The sequence below is a fragment of the Capsicum annuum genome, chromosome 8 (genome assembly GCF_002878395.1).
Source record: "Capsicum annuum cultivar UCD-10X-F1 chromosome 8, UCD10Xv1.1, whole genome shotgun sequence".
In the NCBI taxonomy this organism is placed as follows: Eukaryota; Viridiplantae; Streptophyta; class Magnoliopsida; order Solanales; family Solanaceae; genus Capsicum; species Capsicum annuum.
In genome coordinates this window covers 949,862-964,255 of record NC_061118.1, presented here as the reverse complement: position 1 = coordinate 964,255, position 14,394 = coordinate 949,862, and the positions used below count along the sequence as shown (strand labels likewise).

General features: G+C 31.7%; 1 protein-coding gene across 1 annotated transcript; it reads right to left on the bottom strand.

The window, feature by feature from the left end:
- Window positions 1-2,374: 2,374 nt before the first annotated feature.
- LOC107838751 (protein indeterminate-domain 6, chloroplastic) lies at window positions 2,375-13,600 on the bottom strand. The gene is made up of 5 exons (XM_016681937.2): window positions 13,120-13,600; window positions 11,599-11,995; window positions 6,497-7,506; window positions 5,883-6,237; window positions 2,375-2,656 (listed from the first exon to the last, which is right to left on the bottom strand). Exons 1-4 carry the CDS (start codon window positions 13,316-13,318, stop codon window positions 5,981-5,983), a joined length of 1,863 nt encoding a protein of 620 aa, XP_016537423.1. The 5' UTR covers window positions 13,319-13,600; the 3' UTR covers window positions 2,375-2,656; window positions 5,883-5,980.
- Window positions 13,601-14,394: the final 794 nt, after the last annotated feature.

Here is a 14,394-nt window from a genome sequence, read left to right as displayed (position 1 = left end):
CGCAACTGAACCACTGAGTGAATACACACGCACTGGCGCATAAGGGTCTGAAGTGGTCCAACTGGACAAATATATGCCACAAAAATATGGTTATAAATAGTCGAGGGGGGTCACAGGACCCCCCAAAATTGAGGCGTACGTGTTACAACGAATTTTACCAAAGTTTAGGTATATTTCTTATCTTTTCCCTTTATTTATTCATAACTTTTTCCAATTAAAACTTGGTAATTCTTCCATTTTAGTTATTATTTGGGAAAAAGGTTCGAAATATATCTAAACTTTGGCGAAATTTATTGTGACATGCCTCAACTTTGTAGGAGTCCTATCACCCCCACGACTATCTATTACCGTATTTTTGTAGCATATATTTGCGCAACTGAACCACTGAGTGAATACACGCGCACTGGCGCATAAGGATCTGAAGTGGTCCAACTGGACAAATATATGCCACAAAAATATGGTTATAAATAGTCGAGGGGGGTCACAGGACCCCCCAAAATTGAGGCGTACGTGTTACAACGAATTTTACCAAAGTTTAGGTATATTTCTTATCTTTTCCCTTTATTTATTCATAACTTTTTCCAATTAAAACTTGGTAATTCTTCCATTTTAGTTATTGTATTGTACATGTAAATTTCTATTTTATTTTTTGGCTAATTTAAACTCAAGATATCATGTGTGGATAAAGACCCTCTATATCCACCATTAATCCTCAATGATAATTGCCAATTATTACTCCATTAATTCATTTGATAACTCAAACATATATATTATAGTACTATATATGAGTATGATAGGAAGCCCTAGACAAATAGAAGGTCCACTTGACATATATCAATTGGTATATTTATTATATTATATTGTGTAATGTGAGAGGTCAGCTTGATGTATATATGGCTTTTTGTATGAGCCATGCATGCAAGCTACTTGTATTTGGTTGGATATAGCTAATCAACCAAATATTGTGGATTTGCCAAGTTGTTTATAAGAGATAGGCATCTAGTATTCTTTAATTATGATCAAAGTTGCTACAACACACTTTAACTTTACGGGGGTCCTATTACCTTCGAACTAAATTTTAGCTTACTTTTGTCAACCTTTTTAATTAACGTGGTACATAACAGTTCTTCCGAGCCTCAGGTGTTTAGCTCCACACAAGGTACCACGTCAGCACAAAAAGGTGATAAAATACGCTAAAATTGAGTTCAGGGGGTAATATGATTCCTGTGAAGTTGAAGTGTGTCGTAGCAACTTTGACCATAGTTCGGAAGGTACTGGATGGTTATCACTTGTTTATAATGATAAAAATGAATTAAATCTCGTGGAAAAAAAACTTGACTATGGGTGTGTTGGGTACATAGGAGAATGTTTTCTTGATAAATAAATTTACTTTATTACTTATTTTTAGAGTTAGATAACTAAGCTAGAAAATATGTGCTTAGAACACTTGTATGTAATGTAGCGTCAGATTGACATGTATTTGAGGGGACTCAATACATATTCAGCTAAAATATTTTTTTAATTATATATACATATTATATATTAACACTTCTTGATTTCTTCGTGAATTTATTTCTTTTTTACTTTGATACTCCTTAATGAAAACTCCGACTCTTCTACTGCATTAGCAAAATACTATAGAACTCTGTGGCCAGTTCCTACCGCTTAGTGCGCTGATAGAGGAACGGAGGATTAGTCTCACGACTGCCGGCTGTGGGGATATCTTGAAAAAAAAAAAACACTATAGAGGTGAGATGCGGTGAGGAGTGAGGTTCGGAGTGGGATGGTCAAGGAGCTAGGGTTGGGGTCGAGCAATGGATGAGCAGTAAGGATCGAGACAGTAAACCTAGAATGACACTTATAATATTGACACTCCTTGATTATATTTCTTCGTAGATTTACTTTTTTTTATTTTGATACTCTATGAAAATTTTGACTCTTCTACTACATTAACAAAATACTATAGAGGTGACATGCAGTGAGGAGTGAGGTTCGGGGAGTGGGATAGTAAGGGGTTGGGGCAGGGCAATGGATGAGCAGCGAGAAGACAGTAAACTTAGAATGACACTTATTATAAAACTTATTTTCGCCAGACTAGCACATTCGTCGTCCTTCAACTGTTGTACATTACACATTACTAGTCTCGGGCGAATACTTTCATACAATCATCACCATCCAAGATACAACGATCACGAAAGGTGGCATGTGACTCTGATACTATTATTACAATCAGAAAAGAATCACACCCCAAACGCTAATTAGTGAAATAGAAAATCTCAAAACTATGTAAACCCCACCTCAACACATAATAATACTAATGTGCCCCTCCTCTATACTTAATAAGTATAGTTACATAATTAAACATGTAAAAACCTAATTAAACAACCAATTATATTTAAATCTATCATCATCAAATGCCCAAAAACTTGCACATTTTCCAATTTTCAATTTAACCAAAGGCAATTTTAAAATTTTTGTGCAGTTAATACCCCCAAGAAGTAATTAAACAACTAAAGAAAATAAAGAAAAAAAATTCACAAAGTTTTATTTTTTTACTTTCTAAAATAAAGGTATTTCTAAATTCCAGCTAAAATCTCCAAGAACTTCTTCATTCTACAGCTGCCTACTCCATTGTAAAACCTTTTCTTGAATATCCCTGCAAAAAAATATTCATGAAAAATAATTTTTAAAAAATTAATAAATAGATAAAATTAACAATGTATATGAAGAGACATAAATAAATAATATCTCAACTAATTAATTTTAATGTTCTACATCTTGTTTTACTTGAGTCGAGGATCAATTGGAAACATTCATTCTACCTTCATAAGGTAGGGTCAAGGCTGCCTACATGCACACGCCCTCGTTAGACCCCGCTTGAGAAATTTTACTTGATATGTTGTTGTCAACGTTGTCGATGGTGATGGTTTGAGAACCAAGATCTATTTATAATTAAACAAGTTGTGCTATGATTCATTATTCAGCTCATCTTGACTCGACTTTCCCAACCCAAATAATCATTAACCCACTCATTTGTTAGCTCGAACTTTTTTTATGCTTAGATTTAGCTCAACTCATCCATTCAAACTAAGAACACATATACAACAATAACATACAACTATATTCCCACAAAGTAGGGTCAGCCAGTCAGGGGAAGGTAAGTGTATTTATGCAGTTCATACTACTACCTCAAAGATCAGGTCGCGAGACTGTTTTCAATAGATTCCGGCTGAAAACTAAGAACACACAACATCAACAACAACAACATACTCAGTGTATTCCCACAAAACAGAGTCAACCGATCAGGGAAGGATAAGTGTATGCAGTCCATACTACTATCTCAGAGCGAGGTGAGGTCAAGAGACTATTTTCAATAGACTCCAACTCAAAACTAAGAACACACAACAACAACAACAATAACAACAACATATCCAGTGTATTCCCACAAAGTAGGGTCAACCGGTCAGAGAAGAGTAAGTATATGCAGTCCGTACTACTACCTTAGAGGTTAGGCCGAGAGAGTTTGATAAACCCTGACTCAAAATTAAAAACACACTGCACACAACAACAACAACAACATACCCAGTGTATTCCCACAAAGTAGGGTCAACCGGACAGGGAAGGATAAGTGTATGTTGTCCGTACTACTACTTCAGAGATGAGATCGAGAGACTGTATTTGATAGAACCTAGGTCAAAACTAAGAACACATAACAATATATTCAGCATATTGGGATCGGGAAACATATATATAATCCAATTGTATTTGAATTGTATATATGAGGAGTATCCAAAGTGCCAATAGGGTTAGGCAACACCCGTGACTTAGTACATGCATTCACATGGCAATTGGAGAGGGACAAGACATGTAAACAACAAAGGAATATTATTACTATCTATACATGTACATGTGAGTTTCATTCCCCACAACTTTTCAATTATTATTTTCTCACTCGATGTCTGATATCTGCCTGTTGGTATCCAACTAATAATCCAAATTCACACCGAAAAGTTTCACTTAAGAATAAAACATTATTTCATACAGAGGCGGAACCAGGATTTCAATATAGAGAGTTCAATATTTGAAGAAAACCTAGTCAAAGGAAGTTCAACACCTATTATAAATATATAAAAATAATTTTAATTTTGTATAAATGATATTTTCCAACTAATCCAAATTCACAACAAAAAGTTTCATTAAGAATAAAACATTATTTCATACAGAGGCGGAGCCAGAATTTCAACATAGGGAGTTCAATATTTGAAGAAAACCTAGCCAGAGGAGGTTCAACACTATTATAAATATATAAAAATAATTTTAATTATGTATAAATGATATTTTTTTTCCACCGAAGGAGATTCGGATGAACCCCTGAAAAAGGACCATCTCCGCCCCCGGTTTCATATACCAATTACCAAAGGTAATTTTATATTCAGAGCTCGAGCATGAGACCTCCGATTAAAAAAAAGAGTCTTATCACTCCAATATGAATCTTTTTCTATTTAGGGTTTCTCATTCCGGTGTCCGATATCTCTTGTGGGACCCAACTAATCCATATTGGCACTGAAAAATCTCATTTTAAGGGTAAAGCATTCGATATTCGAAGATAATTCTATACCCAAAGCTCCAACCTAAGACCTAATCCAGAGTGGAAATCTTTATGTAAAATTTATGAATTGCATGTATTATAGTTTATTTTATTTTATTTTTTTTATGAAAATAGAGTTTGAAAATGGTGTGTTATGAAGTATGTACAGAATCCTAAGACAAAGGGCAATTATTTAACAAAAAAACAATAGATTGCAGCCAAAAGGAAAATAACAGACATAAAAATTGACATTCAGACAGGCATGTTTCTATCAAAGGAAAGAACTTTTCTTTTTTAAAAAAAATAAAAATAATAATAATAATAATAATAATAATAATAATAATGAAAAATAAATAATTAAACAAACAAATGCCTTCATTTTCCTTTAAGTATATTATTTCTTTCTCTTTATTAATCATTTAAAAAAGAATGTTATTTTTTGATATATTATTTAGTAAGATATATTTTCCCTTCTTTTTTTTTATTAAACCATCTAATCTTCGAACACAGAATTCAAAAATTTTCTTGCATATTATTCAATATTTTTAGTATGGTACGTATATAACTATCACAAGATTCAAAAAAAAATTTCAATATTTTCAAACAACGCGATCAGTCAAATTAAGATACATAAAATGAAACGTAGAGAACAGTAATATCTTAAACTTTACCTTTACTTTTGGTGCATATATCTCTTTCTTCTTCTATTTTCAAATCTATTTTTTTATTTTTAAACTAGTAAATCAATCAAACTAAAACACATAAAATGAAACACAAAAAAGTACTAATAATATTTTAAATTTTACCTCTACTTTTTGGTGCATATATCTCTTTCTTCTTCTATTTTCAAATCTATTTTTATATTTTTAAACTACGCAATTAGTCAAAATAAGACACATAAAATACAACAACATGCTCAGTGTATTTCCACAAAGTGGGGTCTGAGGAGGATAAAGTGTACGCAACTCATACCACTACCTCAGATGAAGTTGAGGGAATGTTTTCTATAAACCCCTGACTCATGACAGATTACTAAAGACACATGAAATGAAATACACAATATAAATCTAATAATATTTTAAATTTTACCTTTACTTTTTGGTACATATCTCTCTCTCTTATTCTATTTTTAAATCTATTTTTGTATATTTAAAATATGCAACCAACACATAAAATAACACACAGAAAGTAGTATGCAATCAGTAAAAATTAAGACACATAAAATGAAATACAGAAAATAGTACGCAACCAGTTATACTAAGACACATAAAATGAATAATAATTTAAATGTTACCTGTACTTTTTGATGCATATATCCCTTTTTTTCTTCTTCTTCTTCTTCACTAAACTTTGTAGTAGTAGTATACACTATAAATACTCTTTGATATATTTTCACTGAAAATTGCCACCTCCAAAAGGATTATTATTGGATCCTCCACCATTCATACTTCTTACAATTTCACCAACTCCAAGAAAATCTCTTGTTAACCTATTAGCTTCTTCACTCATCCCAATTTCCATTGAAAAATTATTGTTATTAATCATTTGCTTCTTCTGTGGTGGCTGCTCATTGTAACCATTCATCTTGTTGTTGTTGTTGTACCCTCCTCCAATCACTCCACCATATTCTTGGTGTTGTTCTTGTGCACCTGTCATGTATGTTGAAGACATAAATAAGTAAAAAAAAATACGAATGTATTTTTTAATAGTTTACACTTTTAATTGAGATGTTCGAGAAGATATGTTTAACATGGTATCGACAGCATGCATCGATGGATGCAATTATTTTAATTTCGAATTATACTGCCAAACATTATTAAGTAGATAAAAGTGTGTTCGGTCGAACAGTATAAATTTTTAGATAAAGAATATTATATATATCAACATGCATGCAACATTAGTACTTACCATAAGCATTGACAACTAGGTCATGAAGATGATTCCCAGTGTTCATAGGGTTTTCGTGGCCGTAAACACCAGCGAAATTGACAGGTGGTGGAGGGTGAAGATCGGATTTCGTGCCACTGGATGACGAACCACCAAGACCAACACTAGCACCAGCGCCAGGCGCGGAGCCAAAGACTTTGAGCAATGAAGCACTAGTACTACTATTGTTGCAACTAGTAGTAGAACCCATCTGAGCCGCCTTCTGGAGGAGGGCGGTGGCGGACATAGGTGGCGCGGGTATCGATGATGAGACATAAAGAGAGGGAAATGATGAACTCATGTTATGACCTAGAAGGGTACTAGGTGAGAAAATGTTTGATGAATTGTTTGAACCTTCACCACTATTGTTGTTGCTAAATTGATGAGGACTAGGAAGTAATAATCCACCAAGACCACCAGAAATATTGTTGTTGTCATTATCAACAACGACGTCGTCGTTGTTGTTGTTGTTGTTGTTATTGTTGTTGCTGTTGTTGTTCTGGAAGAAATTCAGGTTGAACATACTCGAAGAGCTAGGAGCAACAACATTCGCGTTGTTGTGGAGATCGGGTAGTTGCATTAAGCCCTGGATAGACGATGATGATGTATGATGCTTATTACCCCCCGCGTAATCTTGATGACTTGTTTGATCAGCTGGAAGCTGAAAGAAGGCGGTAGAAGGGCGAAAGGCGGATGATGGGCCCATGAGATTGTTGTTGTTGTTGTTGTGGTCAAACTGATGATTATGATGGTGGAGGTGGTGAGACCCACCACTTGTGATAGTCTTGTTACTGTTATTACTACTCCCGAAATGCAGCATGTCCTGATGATCTGGCATTTGGGAGTTGAATTTCGCGAGGCTGCCGCCGCCACCTAAGCTCATGTTGTTGCCATACAAATGACTCCCAATGGTGCTCAAACTTGGTGGATTTCTAGCACTTTCTTGTGCCAATGCATCACAAAAAGCTCTATGAGTGATGAAGCTGTCACGTCTGCATATTAAGTTATATGTATAACTTATTATTTTACATACTATAAAGTCAACAAGAAAAATAATCAATAGACTTAGAATTAGAATGTTTTTAGTCAATTAGTAGAATTTTTTTAGACTACCTAAAACGTCAACAATAAACATATGGACTTGAACATGAGTTGAATAGAGATGATAATGACAATTAAGAATCAAATACTAATATTTTTTTAGAAAATATATATATATATATGTGGATGATACTAATTCATTAAGGATTTAAGTTTTGTGCACCGTTAGTGTACAAAATATTCTACACTATCAGGTAAACTTCACTTGCTATTGCAGGTTACCTTATTTTTTCTTTTAAAATTTTTATGTAAATAACTGGGTAACCTGCAATAGCAGGTCAAATTAACTGATGGTATAGAATATTTTGTGCACTGACGATGCACAGAACTTAAACTCATTCATTTAAGTAATTATTATGATCTCCCATTTAATAGATTACAATACATATGAAAATGTTGAATATATATAGCAGAGGAAAATCATGAAAAGGTTTTATACTGCCTTTAACAACGAATAAAAAATAATAACATATTTAGTATATTCTCATTAAGTGAGATTACGAGCTGAGTGAATACGCAACAACAAGGACAGTTTGGTGCACAAAAACTTTCGTTATGCATGGGGTTCGAGGACAGTAACATGTTCAGTATACTTTCACAAGTGAGATTGGGACAGTAAACCTTATTCCTACTTTTGTGTGATAAAGGAGTTGTTCTCGATAAACCTCGGCTCCAAAAAAAAAAAAATTTCAACATTTATAAGAGTTGATATTTGAAGCCATTTTCTCTCTATATATATATCTATCCAGCGGCGGACCCAAGATTTACGGAGAGTGGGTGCTTACTATAAAAAAAAAATAAAAAAAATCACCTCAACGTAACCAAGTTTGAACTACCCGAGCACACCTACCAATGGAGAGCTTTAAGATCAACCTAAATGTCAGTGCACCTAACCAACTTCTTGTTTAGTGGGTGCTTTTATATAATTTATACCCACTTTCGTATATTTTTTATGTAATTATACCTATTCCGCGTCGATTTTAGTGGGTGCCGAAGCACCCAAAATTTATGTGTAGGTCCGCCCCCCCCCCCCCCCCCCCCCCCCCTCTCTATCTCTCTCTCTATATATATATATATGTCATCCGATGAACTAATAAAGCTTTCGCTATCTGTGGGGTCTAGAGAAGGGTCGAATTAACCATAAGGGTTTATTTTATGCAACCTTTGTAAGAAGTTATTTCCACAACTTGAACTCGTGATTTCTTAATCACATGACAACGTATAACTTTACCAGTTATTTCAAGACGCCTTCCTGTTATTAGCTATATGTGGATGTTCAAATATCACATATGATAAAGTTCATTCAGAAAACAGCAGTGATTACATATGAATAAAGAGAAAATTTCAGATATATATAATTTGGTCTAAAAATGTAAAACATTATCATAAAAAAAAGGTAGATGAAAGAAATTTGAACATTTGAGCATCTTTCCAATTCAGTAAAATACAAAAATAAAAATAGAAATATTTTACAAAAATACAAAATATTTTACAACATGGCATAGCAACACGTGAATAAGAAGAAACAGATAAAAGGACGATGGTTCCTAGAAAAGACAATTTTTTTAATTTCTTTTATAATTTTTTTTTTCTAATTTTTATTTATTTATCTAATTTTTAACTTAAAGCACATAGTTTTTAAAAAATTTAAAAGAAGTCTTCGAGTCTTGAATTGTTATCTAAATTAAGGGTATATAAATGTAGCAAAATATTCCTTAATCATAGCTTTTTAAATATATCATATGAACAATAAAAATTAAATAATTTATTTTAAAGAGTTACTTTCTCCGTTTTAATTTAATTAACTTAATACAAGTTTTAGAAAGTAAAATATACTCCTGAACCTTGTGATTTTAAATTAAAGATACGTAAACATAGAAAATTAATCATATCACAATAAAGTTAAAATAAAGAAATTCTAAAAAGAAAAATATTCTTTTTGAAACAAACCGATAATAAACAACGACAACACAACAATCATATATCCAATGTATTCCCATAAAGTTAGATACGGGGAGGATAAAATATACGTAATTCGTTTTTCTACCTCGGAGATAATATAAAGAAGTTATTTTCAATAAACCTCGATTCAAGAAGACAGACAAATTAGAACAAAAAAAAATAATTAAATAGGTATTACATTTAATTTTTTACTTTTATTTTTGGTCCTAATTAGTAGTACTAGCAAATAAAAGATCCAAAGACAAAAACAAAACCTACAAAGAAACAGACAAAAAGAGTTAATTTATTAATATTTATTTTAAAGAAGTAAAGTAGAAGAAGAAAAATTTGATATAGTCCAAAAAGAACTGTAACTGTTATTGGAAAAGCTGGAAATTACTTTTTCCATTATTTTTAATTTCTTTAATATTTTCATCATACATGGGGAATGTAAAAGCCCTAAAATCAAAAAAGATATATAGTCATAACTATTTTTGATTTATCACTTGACCTATAAATAATCCTCATGATTGTTAGTACCAAATTGGGTTGTGTATTTATAATAAATCAAAAGAAAAAAAAACAAAAAAATAAATCAACTTTCTTCTTAATAGTCTCTCTAACGATTTAAATTTTTAGACGAAACAAAAAAAAACCCTCTTTTATTATTAGAAATTCGCAAATTTTTTCACAGACGTTTTATCGGAACATTATCAATGTCATATTTTTCACGAGAAAAATACATATGTTTGTAGTAATAATGCTTTCTTACACTCTATCTAGATTTAATTAAGCTTTCAGATAAGACAGACAAATGTTTATATACACATAGACCTTGAAAAGAAAAAAAAGATGCTACAACCACATGATTGTTAATTAGAACCAAAATAGATTTTCAAATAACAAATCAATTAATTTTTTTCTTTTTTTAAACATGAAGAAATTAAACATCTTTTTTAATTCATTCGTCCTAATTCTAATTCTTATCAGCACTTAAACTTTTAGATAAGACGACTGATTATAAACCTTAAAAGAAAAAAAAAAAAGTGCCACAATCACATGATTGTTAATTAGTACCATAAAATGGGGTCCAAATAACCCCATTTTCATTCATTCTTTCTACATTCGCTTAAACTTTTAGACGAGACGATTAATGCTGCATACCTAGCTAGCACTTAAACTTTTAAACAAGCCGATTAATAACACAAACCTTAAAAAAACAAAGAGTTCCACAATCACATGATTGATCATTAGTACCAAAATGGGGGTTCAAACAACCTCATTTTCATCTATTCTTTCTAAAACAACTTAAATTTTTAGACGAGACGATTAATGCTGCTTACCTAGAGAAAAGGGTGCCACAATCACATTGATATTATTATTCGCTTATTTTCATCCATTCACCTTATTCAGCACTTAAACTTTTAGACAAGACGATTAATGCTGCATACCTAGCCAGCACTTAAACTTTTAAATGAGACGATTAATGTTGCATACCTAGCTAGCACTTAAACTTTTAGACAAGACGATTAATAACACAAACCTTAAAAAGACAAAAAGTACCATAGTCACATGATTAATCATTAGTATCAAAATGGGGTTTCAAAAAACCTCATTTTCATCCATTCTTTCTATAACCACTTAAACTTTTAGACGAGACGCTTTTTTTTTGTTTTCCGTCCGGTGTTCGGTGCCCGCATTGGAGCCCCGACTAATCCGGATCGCGCGTTGCAGGGCCCATTAAGGTGACAGCGCTCCCAAACAGAGTTTTCTCCATACCCAGGGTCGAACCCTCGACCTTTGGTTAAGGGTGAAGCAGCCCCATCCACTGCACCACAACCCATGTTGGTTAGACGAGACGGTTAATGGTGCATACCTAGATAAAAGGGTGCCACAATCAAAATCGATATTAATATTCGCTTATTTTCATCCATTCATCTTATCAGCACTCAAACTTTTAGACAAGACGATTAATATAATGCTGCATATACCTAGCCAAGCACTTAAATTTTTAGACGAGACGGTTAACGCTGCATACATACCTGGAGAAAAGGGTGCCACAATCACATCGATATTCGCGCGTACCGCAAGTCTTAGTATGAGCTTTCCAATCAGACTGTACAGCATACTTCTTTGAACACTTCTCACACTTATACTTCTTCTCACCATGTTTTCTTGAATAATGTTTCTTAATCCCAGTAAGATCACCAAGTGCTCTTGATGGTTCATGATGTACACAACTTGGCTCTGGACATAAATAAACTTTTCTTTTACACTCTTTTGTACTTTTCTGCTTTAATTTCCAAGGCAAATTGTGTCCTCTTCTGTGTAGTTGGAGGTTTTGTTCCCTTTGAAAACCTTTGTTGCATACCTCACATACAAACCTATTTGTTGCCATTAGGGTCTTTGGTGATAATGCTATTATTTCTGCATCTGGATCTGTAAAAAAAAAAAAAATAACAAAAATAAATAAATAAATAAACATCCAAGAGAGAGATTAATTAATTAATCTACGTTGTTCGGATACTTCAAAAATGTTGTCATAAACGTATCAAATCTTTAAAAAAATGTATAGTTCTTTTGAAGATTCCGAGCGAAATATCAAGAAATGTATCAAATAAATAAAAAAATAAACATTCATGAGAGAGATTAATTAATTAATCTAGGTTGTTCAGACACTTCAAAAATGATGTTCTAAACGTAAAAATAAAATAAAATATATAGTTCTTTTGAAGAGTCCGAGCAACATATCAAGAAAATCCATGTTGTTACGTTGTTCAAACCCTTTAAAAATCCTTAAAAGAAGTGTATAGCTCTTTTGAAGATTCCGAGCAACATATCAAGAAAATCTATGTTGTTATGTTGTTTGAATCATTTTAAAAAAAAATGTTGTTGTACGCGTATCGAATCCTCCAGAAATGTATAGTTTTTGAAGGACTCGACAAGCACTCAACCGTTTTTATTTTTTTGAAGATTCCAAGCAGCATATCAAGAAAATTCTACGTTGTTACGTTGTTTGAAACCTTTTTAAAAAATGTTGTTGTACGCGTATCGAATCATCCAGAAATGTATAGTTTTTGGAGGACTCAACAAGCACTCAACTGTTTTTTGTTTTTTTTTTAAAGATTCCAAACAATATGTCAAGAAAATCTATGTTGCTCGAATTCTTGAAAAATGATATCAGAACTATAACAAATTTTCAAAAAAAATACATAGCTTTTAAAAGATTCGATAAATAACTAGTTCTTAGTACTTTTGAAGAGTATGAGCAAAACATAAGTAAATTTTACTTGCAAAGATTTGATGAAAAAGTGAATAAAATGATTTATTTTTTTTTATTTGCATAAAATTCATGAATTCACTTTCAAGATTGACTTGGTTTTCTTTTCTTTTTTTTTTTCTAGTAAAGTTGAATTTACAATCAAATCACCTTTTTTCTTTTTACTTTTTTGATGAAAACAAGGAGAACTCAAACCCCCTTTTTAGTTTTACTTTTTTTTTTTCAAATCTTTTTTTTTTATATATATAAAAAAAAACTTTTGGCATATATATAAGATACTTGCTTGGTGTTCCTGGCTGATTTCTTCTTTTTTTTGTTGGTACTTGTTGAGATTGAATTGTTGATGAGGATGGCGGTACGCCATGCTGTTGTTGTTGTTGGAGAAAAAGAAGTTCGCGTTGTTGTTGTTGCTGTTGTTGTTGTTTCATCTGTTCTTCTTCTCTCATTGCAAGAAACACGGCGGATGATGACCCTGCTGACATCTTTCTTGAATTTGTTCTATCTTTTTCTTCAAAATTCACCAAAAAAAAAAAAATGAAAAAAAATCTATTTTTTCCCTCACAGACCTTATCTTCTCAAAAGAAAAAAAAAGTTTTATTCGAATTAACGAAACTTTTGAGTTTATGAAAAGATTGAATGAGTGAGTGAGTGAGAGTGAGAGAAGAAAATAGATAAATAGCAATGAATCATCCCATAGTAAGAGAGTTATTTGCTATAAATGAAATTTTCACAAAAAATGCAAATGAGATTTTTCTTCTATGTGTGTACTAGGTGTCATGTATGTACACAAACACATATCTATAACATTTTTAAAAAATATATATTTTTTTTTATTTGAAATTTCTTCTCTTTCTATCACTAGTTTACATTCTTATTTTTCTCAAAATTACAAAAAAAAAATGAAAAAAGATAACATAAATGTCAAAAAAGGGAACCAAAACTTTCAAAATGTAAATTTAAGGACTGTCTACTTTACGATATATATGGAAAATATAACGAAATAAACTATTTATATAGGCAGAAATAACTAATTATCAAAAGAGGGGATCAAAACTTTTAAAGAGTAAGTTTAGAAATCGGATGATTTACGATCTAACCATACGAAAGTATGATGAAATAAATCATTTATATTTTGAATAATAATTCAGATATAATTTTTATGTGGTGAATAACGATTGAGAGATTATTATGTAGATATTGCAAAAATAATCATAGATAAGTAATTATTAAAAGAGAGGGGATCAAAACTTTCAAAGAGTAAGTTCGAGGATCATATGATTTACGATCTAACTATACAGAGAGTAAAATGTAATAAATTATTTAGTAAGTGAATAATAATTATGGTGGGAATAATATAGATTTAGCGATTGTTATTGTAGAGATCGCCTTAATCGGATGTTATTTTTAATTATTATTAAATGATCTTATCATATGTATGTATTCTTATCTTGCATTCTTTTTCAAATAAAATAATATATTCTTGTATCGATTAAGAGTGAGTAATACAACTTTTGGTTTCAAATAATAAACTATTCACTTAAATTATTTATTCAGTGAA